Below are 12,408 nucleotides of genomic sequence, written 5' to 3'. Positions count from 1 at the left end.
CATTTTCTTGCAAAAAATGCGCGGCCCTATCAGTTAGGGCCATGCTTATGAGAATGGGTGATCGCTGACTTGTAACCGTGTCCACAGCCGTGGCTCAGAATAATAATTCAGTTAAAAAAGCTTTAAAAATATATCAAATTTAGATATATTTATTGCGAAAATCCTTTAACCAAATCCTTTTGCCAACAAATTTGTATTTAAAAAAGAATTTATAAAAAGAAAGCTAAAGCTAAAAGAAATCCTTGGTCATTGATACAAACCACCAGGATATAGACAACATAGGAATCCTATCCTAATACAAAATAACCATCTCATCAGATCTGTTCTTGGCTCTTAGTACTGGGAGCATCTTTAGCGGTTTGCCGACGGCAAATGCAGCGCTTTTCCTTTTCCCTGCCGCCGACGGCATTTCGATGAGGGACGCACGGCCCGGCGCCCAGCGAGAGAGAGAGAGAGAGAGAGAGAGAGAGAGCTAACCAAAGACCGACCCACCCACTACACCCGCCCACACCCGCAACGAAATCGAAAGGCGCTCCCAAAAAGAAACCCAAAGCAAAGGCAAAAACAAAACAAAAAAAGAAGAAAAAAACTCAACGGCGCGCAACAATTTCTCACCACAAGACGTTGCCTTGGAAAAAAGACAAGAACAACAAAAAGGAAGGAGCAGAGAGCAGAGAAAAAAATCAAACCCACTCGGGCTCAAGCCGATTTTCTAACTCACCACATGGTCAGGGAGGGGGGCTGGGGGCTGGGGGCTGGGGGCTGCTACTGTACTTTGGTGCTGCTTGCCGACAACCCATTCCACTCGCCGACGGATTTGAGCCAGTCCGACGAATCAGGGGAAATCTCCGGCAACAGTACATGGCCCGAAAGTCACTCAAAGCCCGCGACTCACTCAAGGGGCGAGAGCGAGAGAGCGCCTGCGCTGAGGCACACGCACACACTCGCACAGTAGCCGCGACGCCGGCAGCGGCTGCCTGAGTGGAGAGCGCAGCGAAGGAAGCTTCGAGTTCGTTTTCTCTGTTTCGTTTCTGTTTCGCGGCGGATGCTGCCGCTGCCGCTGCTGCTGTTGCTATCTTTTGGCTACCGATATTTTTGGTTACTTTCGTGCGCACTTTGCGGTAAATTTGAATGCTTTTCTTTTTGGTTTTTTTCGTGTTTGCTTTACCGTTGGCGATTTCTTTTTCGTTTTTTTGCCGTTGATATACTCTATTCTTCTAGATTAACCCATATTTTACAACGTTGTTGGTTTTGTGCTCTGAGAAATTAGCCAAAGTGCTATGAGAGTGGAGAATGGCGAATGAAGGATTGACATTGAGGATCCGAGAATTGGGAACAGAGACGGACGAGTAGAGATGAAACTTGTACAACGAGCACACAGTCGAGAAGAACGAGACGGAATGACTAAAAGGTCTAAAAAGACTATACAAATACTTTTACGGATAGATTTCATAAGCTATGTCTTTTATAAACATCATCCAACACTCTTTAGCACCTTAAAGATACTTCACACACAACACTCACCCTCCTGAAAGAACCTGTGTGATGCCTGGCAACCCTGGCACCGGCAAAGGTTAATCACCTAGCACTTACGAAATATTCGCATCACATCATCTTGGCACAAAATAATTCAGCAATTTATAGATATTTCATAAAGTGCCAATCACCAATCCACCCCTGCTGGCGTGGCAACCCTGGAACTAGCCCAAACACACAAAAAAAAGGAAGAGGAACAAAATTGGGAGCAAGTTAATAAAGACTTTGGGCCAGGCAGCTGTTGCCAATCACTTATCAGTGGCATTCGCCACAGGTGAGAGCTCAGTTGGATGGCCTTTCCCCGTCGCCTTTCCCCTGTTGGCAACCACCCACTGGAGAGCCGACACCCCCACCACCTCTGGGGTGAGTAGGTGGGGTGTGTTTTGTCAAGTGTCTGTCATATCAGTATTTACATGTATTTGTTGTAGATTTGCAAATTGTTTTGGCAAATTTGTTGCTATTTTGTGTTCTGTCAGGGATCCGTGGAAACGGCGACGGGGACGGGGACGGCGACCCCATCCATCTCCATCCATATCAACCGCCCTCCCAATACACGCACAATACGCACAAATTTACCGTTACACAAGTGTTGTCAACACATGCGTTCGGTACGAGATTGTGTGTGGGGGGGGGGGGAGGAGTAGGGTGAGGAGAGATCCAGATTGGGATGTAAGCGGGAGACGGGATCCAGATTGGGGTGGTGTGGAAGATGTGTGGCTGGGTGAGTGTGATGCCCTGGCATACCAATCTAACCCACACATACCCACACGCGCGGGGCCAAGGCCAAGGCGTAACAGGCCGCAAGTTATTACCGAGACGGGGCTGCTCAAAAAAAACATACGTAGCATACTTTTTGGGGCAGACCTAAAAAGAAAACAAAATTTCATTGCTGCTGCCTCTGTTCCCTTTGGCATTTGGCAAACATATTTTCGCAAATGTTGTAAATAATTTTAAATGCACACCTTGTTGCCACAGACCCAGACCCAGCCCCAGCCCCCGTTCTGGTTCTCTCCCTTTCGGCCTGGCATGATAAGGGGAGGCCAGGCGATAGGCCGGGGACAGGACTCTTGGGCGGAGTCCACGACCCTTGGCGTATTAGTGTCGCATTGACACGTAAATTGACATGAAATTGAATCAATGCTGTAATATGTCCTTGGGGGGCAGCGGCAGAGAGAGAGAGAGCGAGAGAGAGAGAGCAGGCCCCGAGGCTCTTTAGACCTACAAGGACAATGACTTTAAAATATCTCCCTTTCTATGTATGTTTTGCTCTTGTCAGCCAAATTGAGCTGTAGGCCTTTGGGTATGCCTGCTCTACCCTTAGCCGCTCTCACACTCCCCCCTCAACCGAACTGTGACTGTGCAAATTTTGTGTGGCTGTCTGCATGTTTGATTATATGTACTAAATCATCTCATTCTTTTCTTTCACTCCCTTTTTTCCGTGTCTTCTTTTTGTGGGAGGTGGAGTGGCGGGACTATGAGTTTATTAACTTGTTTAAAGACTGCAACGTTTAACCCTTTAAAGCCACCCCCATCCAGCCAGCAAAAATAACAAACAAACAAAAATGAGATGAAAAACGTGTTGGAACGATGACAAAAAACATGAAAGAAGCTGTTCACTTTTTACTGGCACTGAGGGGCTATGTTAGAAGATATGAAGGATTCGGAGGCGTAGAGGATAAAGTGACTTTGACAGAAACAAAAACTGCCACTCGAAGAGTTTAGGAATGCGCACAAGGTACATAATTTATAAGCTCACGGATCTACTGACTGAGTATTGGGCATAAGGGTAGAGCCGCGGCCCGTGCCGCGTTTAACATGCATTTAATAATAGTTTAAACTGGGGGTTAATACATTTTTATTGAATTAAATATATTAAATTTTAGATATCAATAAAAAAATAAGGTCTTGTCGTAAAACTAAATAAAATTAGAAGGAAAATTTGATTTTTTTTTTCTTGTTGGAATAAATTTCATAGAAACTGGTAATAGTTTATTATTATTCTTATTTACCAATCTACCAGTGATTTTTTGGATCATTCTTTTGCCTTTTAAAAACAACAGCTGACTTGAAGTTGAAATAGTTGATTTGATCTCCTCTCGATTGGCATTCTTTGGCTTTGAAGCAGACCTCAACACAAAGTGCCCGGACCCACAATCCCCTTACTGCTCAAAGGATAAACCAAATGTGGTGCAGTCGCTTTACAATTGTATGTATGTGTGTGTGTGCTTATGCATGTGTATGCGTGTCTGTGGGTGTACCAGGGTGGACTCAACAGACTTTGATCTTTGCCCGGGCGCCTTTGCCTTTGACAGCAGCCAAACAACAGCAGGACCAAAAAAAAGGGGTTTTAAATAAATAATCTTAAATGAGGAAAAAATATACACACTCACATACATATATACATACATATATACAATGATGTGTGGGTGGGGGTGGGGGTGGTGCTCCGTCTGCCATTGTCTTGGGACGTTTTGGGGAAATTAATTCGAGCAGAAAATTCATTTACAACATTAGCGAGACATATGCACACATCTATGTACGTACACACACACACATACATGCATGCATAGACACACAGGAGGAGCCCTGGCTCTTTAGGGTTTTATGACATAAATTACATCAAGCGCAAAATTTTAATATAATTTTCACTAAAAACGCAACGTGAAACTTTTTTAGTTACACTTCGTGCTCGTCAAAGGGTAGGGTAGAGGGGATGGTGAAGGGGAAGGGCAAAGGGGAAGGGCAAAGGGGAAGATGTAATGCGGGGAGGCAACGCGTGTGTGAAACAGGATATCCGCTGCGGAAGCTACAAATTTTCCACTTTTCCACACAGAAAGTGGGTGAGTAAGAGGGTAGAGGGTAGCGACACCATGTCGCAGGCACCTTCCGAAGGATGTGTATGAGAATGTGGGGTAAAATGGGTTAAATTTGAGAGAAATCGAGGGTACGGGGTGGGATGGGGTGGAAGCTTGTCACTAATGTGCTTTTGCTTACAACGCCATTTTATATTTATTTCGTTGCAACGTCTCAGGGGCGAGAAAGGGCTCACAACTACATATTTGCCGAGTCCTTTTAATCATTTGGCAAACTTTCTCTGACACGCAGCAGCAGCAGCAGCAGAACCTTTTCGTATGCCAAAAAACTACTCACTACTCACATACATACATATATAAGTAAGCACTTACACACACACACACACACACATACGAGCATGCACGAGAAGCACAAAGTCCTTTTAGTTTTTAATGTAATTTTTGAGACTTTTTCAGCTGCTGTGTCACTTTGCACCGTCGTGGAGAGATAGTGTACGAGTACGAGTACGAGTGCTGCTCCTCCACTCAGTCCACTCAGTCCCAACGTCTCTCTTTCTGGCTTTCGCCATGTGTACTCGTACCCCTCTCCCTGTCTCTCAGCTCGGTAGTTGTTGGCGAAAAGTTTTCTTATTTTTAAATGATTTGCCAGGACAGCGGACTAGGAGTGGCCAAAGGACATCCGAAGCATGTAGTTGAACCACTTTCAAATCAATAGGACTAGCAGGACTAGAAATCAAAGTGAACCCTTAATGGCACATTAATCATCTTTAAGACTTTTTTTTAAGCATACCCAAGCGAAAAAAGAGATAAGAGATGTTTATATGCACCACTCCTTATTTAAATCTAATACAGAAAAAACATATTATACATTTTAATTAGAATTCCGCAATTAATCTTGTAAATTATATAAACAATCAAATTAAGAATTTTAAACTTCTCATCATCATCTGACAGCTTTGTAATGATCAAGAAAAACGAGAGCCCAACAAATGATGCAACATCTGAAGCAAGTGGTACGTAAGCCCTTTGGCGAGGGTCTCAGGCACCGGCAGCATACCCATCGCCAGTCCCCAGACAAACGAAAACGAATCGTATTGAATCGAACCAATGCGAAAAGGAACCACCCGCAGAGCTCTAAAGGCATCAGCAGAGGCAGGCCTCATAAATTTCATAGTGAAATTGTTAAATTTTAATAAAATCAAAGCGTATCAAACGCGATTTGTTCACCAGGCGACGACTGTTTCCGTTACTGTTTCAGTTTCAGTTTCTGCTTCTGTTTCTCGGGATCCCCCTCCAAAGCCCAGTCACAGTCGTCCTTGCCATCGTTATCCTTGTTCGCAGTCTGGTTATATCGCGTGTTTATTGTTGCAACAGTCGCGCGGGGCTCTTTTAAATAATTTAAGGCTACGCCTGCTGCTGCTGCTGCTGCTGCTGCTGCTGCTGCTTGGGGTTGGCTTCGGTCGGAAGGACGGGGTACGGATTCGGGTTCAAGTAATATCCAAGAGGATATTACCATCCCCCGCGAGACGATGCGCATTTCAACAGCAGCCATATCCTCGAGCACATTGGAGTCAGCCTCCGCGAGCTGCTGCCGCCGGGCTGCTGGCGCTTTTTGTGACTCGTTAAAGGATTAAAATCATTTTAATGGATTTTTCAAGCTGTTGTTTTGTTGTATAATTGTCGCCTCTATTGTGTCTCTCCCAGTGTTTCCATAAATAGGGCACACAGACACACACACACAGCGTGCGACAGGGTGGTTGTGAATCCGTCTCTAACTGAAGGCCGGAGACTTGTCCCCCCTGATCCATTTGTCATCATCTTTATGCTAATGGCCGGAGGTGTTAATGAAGCCAGTAGTGGGTTACGGGCACAATTTGGTTTGGATAAATATGCTGGCAGTGGGACCCATAAGGTTCAAGCAGTTGAACAATATTTCAGAGTAGCTACTAAATCAATACCTATTTCTAATCAAATATCTCTAAGGAACTACCTACTTCCAAGTACTTCCCATAGAGGCTTGCAACTTCTATGGACTTTCAAGTCTCAAAGGGCTCAGGGGATATGCAAAATTAAGCCCAATCTTTTAAGATACCCAAGAAATAAATGTTCGCCGCAAGAACATTTTCATATTAGCTCCAGCCAATCCATTCAGCATCGGCTCATCTCATTAGGGCATATCTAGAGACCCTAAGGCTGGAGATGAGTCGACTGGCCCTCCCAGACAATTGCATGGAAATGGAAACTCTGGCATATAATGAGGGGTATCCAATCGGGTTATATACACAAATCTCTAATTAACCTATAAGCCAATCCAGATGGAACTTCGCCCTCTCTCTCTCTCTCTCTCTCTCTGTGCATGGCCCATAGCCTTTGGCATTCGGTATTCGGCATTTCGGGCTTCGGTTCGTTTAACCCCTTAAAAAGGTATATTTATTTACAGCTAATTTCGCGTGCGGCCCCGCGGCTAAAATAGACAAGCAATAAGCCTGCCTCACCTCTCGCCCAGCCTCCTGCCACCCCACTGCACGCCACCTGACATTGATACGTGTGGTTCGGTGTCTAACGAGCGACAAGCCCTTGAGGCCATTTGACAAAGCCGCTTAGTTCCGTTCGTTCCAGGATCCCATCCGCCCATCCACCCCATCCACCCCATCCGTCCCTTCGGCCAAGTGGTAATGCTATCGTTTAAGCCGGGTTTTTTCATAGCCCTTGCCACTGTTCTTGTTGTTGTTGTTGTTGTTGATGTGCTTACCTGGCAACTTGAAGGGCAATCCGGCCATAAGTGGATCCGGTCCGAAGCGCTGCGGCCCAAAGGCGAACGGATGGAAGCCCTGATGTCGGACTTTGGAGCGTGGCTCCCGCGGCCCGTCCACGGTCACTTTGATGGCCTTCGTGTACGTTGCTATCTGGATGGGATTCGTCGAGATGACTATTGTCAGCGTGAAGCTTTTGCCTGTCAATTAGAGGATGAGAAAATACCAGAAGGTTATCTATCAGAGGCGATTTTGATTTGCCATTTAAATGGGATTATGGTAAAGGTCAAATTTGAGAGCTAAGAAGTGGGCTTTTTAAAGATTCATTCAACGACATCATTTAGGAATATTTGAAACACTCTAGAACTCTAGAACCCTTTAAACCAAGAACACTTTCAGGAGCCACCGAAATCCCAAATTCGAAATCCCACACACAGAGGGACGATGCTCTCGGTGTTTGGTTAATTTTTTGGCAACCGTTCCCATGCAATCAAAGTGCACAAATCCAGCAGCGATACCCCCAAGGCGTCCGCCCATCCATGCCCCCCGACGCTGCGAGTATTCCAGCAGCTGCCAATTATGCTGTGAATTTATAGATCCTCTATGTCCCTATGGGTTGCCATGGTCCAGGGACCAAGTGAGAGACCAACCATGACAGATGGGGAAGGCACATGGAAATTAAAGTGCGGAATTTGGCATTTAGCAGCATTGAATCCGAATATTTTCGCGACAATTAATGCCCGACGGAGTTGTGAAAGCTTCATAAAAACAGAGCACACAAACATATCACAAATGAAGCTCTGCCATGCAGACACCAACGGAATGAATTACTGAATGTGAGGGGGGTGGGAGGTTCCTCCTAGGGTCCGTGAGCCGGGATCGGAACTGCATACATTTCCTTCCTTCGCTTACAATGCAATATTTAAGCACCCTGCGGCAACTTTTACATGGCAACTATTGTGGTCTGGGTCCGGGTCCATTCCATCCCCCAGTCATGCCAGTCATCCTTTCTCCCCTCTAAATAGAACTGTGCATTTTTGAAATATCCATAAACTGGAACTCCCAGACGACGCGACGCGAGAGATGTCGGGGGGGGGGAGCGCGAATATAAAATTCATTTGCCAAACATTTTGAATGCCAAAATGCTTGAGTTAATCAACAAAAGGTGCGAGGGTTGTCCTTGCCCTTGCCCCTGGACGGGATGGGATGGGAAGCCATGGGGTGGAATTCTGGCTGAGGCAAAGGAAGGTCGACTCGATTGCATACAGGATTAACCTCGATTAACCCACAGCTAAGATGCATTGGGTAAGCTTTAAATTAGCCACGGACTCGTAGCAGATATTAGAACCATCAAATAGTTATCAAACTAAGCCCAAACTAAACCATTTTTGTACTTTATCCTAATTAACAAAACTTCACAAGGGCTTAGCCATATTTCTCTGTCTTTTTGGGAATGTTTTGCAGCATCATATCATCATTTCACTTAAACGTAAACCAAAGTCATTTGCAGCTTTTGGGTCCACATCCAGAGCCACATCCATATCCACAGCCTTAGCCAACCAAAAGAACATATAAAAAACAAACAAACTTCTTAGATTAATATTAAATTAAACGAAGCATGCAAAAAACGCAAGAAGGCGGTAATCATTAAGACAAAAGGCAACAAACAACTGACGACAGTTGTTGGGCTTGGGCATGGGCCCACACAATTTTAAGGGCTGGAAAATGGCGGAGTTGTAGAACAGAGAAGAGAACTTGGGGACCAGAAACCCCAGAAACCTACACAAGAAAACAAATGAACATAAACAGGCGAAACGAACCAAGAAACCCAAGAAAATGAAATGAAACTTTTTTAATTATGCGCCCTCAGATACTCGCAACAGCAGCAGCAGCAGCGGCAGCAACAGCAACAAACGGCGAATGGGGGGTAGAGTCCTGGAATGAGGACAGAAGTGAGTGGTGTAGTGGAGTGGAGAGACGCTCGATGTAACCAAAGAAGGCTCACAAAGTGGCTAAAGACAAAGGACTTTGGCGTCTATTTATTTTAACTTCTTTTCAGTTCGTTTTGTGTTTTTGCCAAATGAGCAAAAATTGCAAATAAATCTGTTGTAGCTGTTGGCCATTTTGCACCACCCTCAAAGCACCCATCACCCACTCCCGTCGCCCTCTGCAGCCCTCTGGCTGTGTGGGCGTGGCATGGAAAACAACGGCGACAAAGAACTTTTCCCTGCTAATAAGATGAAAAACCATTAAAAGTCGACACAAGTCGCGTCCATTGCAAGTTGAGACCTTCAAAAGTGGTGTTGGAATGTGCGCCGGGTGGGGGTGGAGCTGGCTTGTGTGGTGGAATTGGGGTGGTGGTGGTGGTGGTGGTGGTGGAGTGCTGCCGCTACCGCTGCCACTGCCGCTGCCGCTGCTGTTGTGCCGGGTTAAAATGTTGTCATTTTCGCAACAAAGCAGAAATTATCACCACTTTGCAAAAGGCGACGACAACGACGACGACGACGATGCTGGAGATGGGCATGGGCATGGGCATGGGAATGGGAGTGGAGAACAGTCTGCACCCTTTTTGAACGCTGAATTCATGTGCACGTGTTTGTGTGTGTGTGTGTGCGTGGGAGTACAGTAGAAACTAATTAAAATAGACCCCAGAAAAAAGGGCTATGCCATATTGTTGGATAATCCAAATAGTTAAACAAGAAGATGATGCCATTGGTATCTGGGAAATTCGCTTTGAATTTAATATGATATGGTGGTGCAGCTACAGTGAAACCTATTTCAGCGGCTGTCTCTCGAAATGGTTAGCTATGTTTCCTTTTCTTGGACAACTTTTCCAAGATAGCAATTCTCTAAAATCTTCCCCTTCATTCTGGAAGCTTCACTATACATCCATATATATATATATATATGTGTGTGTGTGTGTACTTGTGTCTGTATGTGTATTTCGGGCGTTAAGTGATTTTAAAACAAAGTTTTTGAAACGTTTAACCTTACAGAACGAAAATGTTTCATTTGCTGGCAGCAGCCATTGCCTGCATTTTAACTTTCGATGCTGATAATGAAGGCGAGACCCAGGACCAGGAACAGGACGAGGAACAGGACCAGGACCAGAGCTAGAACCCAAGCAGTGTGGGGCACAGTGCGACGCAAGGACAACAGGGACACCCAACAACAAGGGTTCGTATGCTTAGGCAATTTAATGGCTGCTGCTGCTGTTGCTGGGTCGGTATTCGGGAGCTGTTAATGTCGTTAGTAGCATGGCGCCATAATTATAATTTGACATAAGACAAGAAGTCTGAGGTTGACAACAAAATGACATTTTAAATACACAGCACAGCAGCACAGCAGCAGGACCGTTGGAACAACCCTCTAGGCCCAGGGCCCAAGGCCCAAGGCCCAAGGCCCAAGTCCCCCACACCTTTCTCACCCGTTCTGACGACTGCGCTCGTATTTAGACACTTAACAGATCATAATTTTAACACTTTGCCTTAATGCCAGAGAATTTGCTTAATGGCCATGGCTCGACGAGGCTTTGCCAAGCGGCTGGAGGTCGCCTGTCTTCACACATATGTGTGTACATATGTAAAAAAGTTCCGTAGGCCGCTTTAATCCTCGCCCAAACTTGCATCTTGGAATTCCCAGTCATTCCCTTCTTAGCTATAGCTTACACTCCTGTCTTTGGGATCCCCAGCAAAAACTCGTCCAACCCAACAGAAACAGCAACATTATCGTCAGAGTTTATTTGCATAAACTTACTTAAACTACCACTCCACCCACCGTTTGGCTGTTGCACCCCCCTTTTTGGGAGCCAAAGATAGATGCTTTTGTCCGCAATAAATATTCATATATTTATTTAATAGCAAATAATAAATAAAAAGAAAGGCAGAGAGAATGAAGATGTAGTGGAGTGCCGCTTGAGGGTAGACTTTCCGTTTCTCTGGGATGAAACGGTTTTTGAATACATCATGTACATATTTCCTATTTAAGTTCCTTTGGCTTGAGCTGATGTTTCAGGAAAAGGTTGTCCAAAGGAACTGTATTTGTCATCGCAGCAGGCTGTATATGCGGCAGACAGAACCTCACTGCCTGAGAAGCATTTCACTCAGTCACAATAAACTAAACAACTCGACAGAAAATTTAATTCCCAAAAGTTGAAAACCTGAATTTTTTTTTGAAAACTAACTATACTGTAACGAAAAATCATCAGATCAAGCAGGATGATTCTTCATATTCTGTCTCGCGGTGAGTATTTCCATGGTACTCCTATTGGGGACCTTTCGGGGAATTATCACCGTCGATTTCCTAAACCTACAGGTCCGCTGCGGCACTTTTCCGTGAGGCCACTCCGCTGGTCCAAGTCTAGTTCCCTAGTGGATGCCCAGACTACTGACGTGTTGAAGACCGTCGCAAAAAAAGAACCATCCGCCCTCGTGGTTTCAGTCAAGGCCAAAGCTGTCTGTGAGGTGACCAAGGACCAGTCGCAGGAACTTAAGAAGAGCGACATTTTGTACGACGCTATGAAGAAAATGCACAACGATTACAGCAAAGACCACAACAAGCAGAAGCCTGGCCCGACTCCGATTTCTGAATGTGGTCAAACAGAGACCTCGCAGTGGCGCAAATCGGCGCCTTGGCCTGTTTACCGGGGCCCTTTGCTCAAGGAGTTAGTCGAAAAGGATTCCACCCCAGTGGCCGTGGTCCCCACAAATGAGAAGAGGAAGCTGACCCGCCGCGACTACTTGAGACTGATGTACAAGGAGGAGAGACTAAAGAACCCCAAGGAGAAGAAGCCGGTCGCCGATACCAAAATGGTCCACATGGAAGTCGACAAGGAGCCACTGAATCCTGCACGAGTGGAATTCGTGAATCTGAAGTCGAAGAAGCGCCAGAACGAGGTGGGAAAGCGGGTGCAGGAGGCAGACACGAAGAACTACGACTCGCGATTCGAGATGACCACGGGGAAGAAGGGGAAGATCGACTAGACCCCCCTCTTTGCAAATACTAGCCTCCCTCCCTCCCTTAAATTGTTAAAATTCTTGTTATGATCCAGCAGTGATCCATCACCAGTTGGTGTTTGTGGTCCGCTTTTGCACTTTGATTGCATTCAATATATAAATTATTAATAAAAATGTGAGAGCAAAAAAACAATTACCGAATAACTGATGAGAGGCTCAAAGGGTGTGGCCATGAATAGGGAACATTTTGTCCATATTTTCTCCCTTCAGAAATCAGTGAACAAGCAGTGCAAGGCTTGGTTCGTTTTCCATTGACATGATGCAGAAGGCAGTTCATTCACAAAACCTGAA

General features: G+C 45.4%; 2 protein-coding genes across 2 annotated transcripts in view; one reads left to right on the top strand and one right to left on the bottom strand.

Moving 5' to 3' along the window:
• The window catches only part of LOC6599367, a 28,482-nt gene that overhangs the window by 6,069 nt on the left and 10,005 nt on the right, over positions 1-12,408 (bottom strand). Inside the window, exon 3 of the mRNA XM_002024505.2 lies at positions 7,102-7,302. Coding sequence (XP_002024541.2) covers positions 7,102-7,302 — 201 coding nt within the window. The remainder of the gene's footprint in view (positions 1-7,101; positions 7,303-12,408) is intronic.
• LOC6599368 lies at positions 11,289-12,250 on the top strand. Its single transcript, XM_002024506.2, has 2 exons — positions 11,289-11,344; positions 11,417-12,250. The coding sequence occupies exons 1-2, from the start codon at positions 11,320-11,322 to the stop codon at positions 12,082-12,084; spliced, it is 693 nt and encodes a 230-aa protein (XP_002024542.1). The 5' UTR covers positions 11,289-11,319; the 3' UTR covers positions 12,085-12,250.

This window comes from Drosophila persimilis, unplaced genomic scaffold (assembly GCF_003286085.1).
Source record: "Drosophila persimilis strain 14011-0111.01,24,50 unplaced genomic scaffold, DperRS2 tig00000663-arrow-arrow-pilon, whole genome shotgun sequence".
Lineage (NCBI taxonomy): Eukaryota > Metazoa > Arthropoda > Insecta > Diptera > Drosophilidae > Drosophila > Drosophila persimilis.
The sequence above is the reverse complement of the archived record's forward strand: the minus strand, read 5'-3'. Positions and strand labels throughout refer to the sequence as shown.

What these genes read in the sequence shown, in the direction of transcription:
- LOC6599368 (XM_002024506.2), top strand. Translation starts at nt 11,320, where the DNA reads ATGATTCTTCATATTCTGTCTCGCG. An exon ending in TCTTCATATTCTGTCTCGCG is followed by an intron (nt 11,345 to 11,416) that starts GTGAGTATTTCC and finishes CTAAACCTACAG; the next exon opens with GTCCGCTGCGGCACTTTTCC.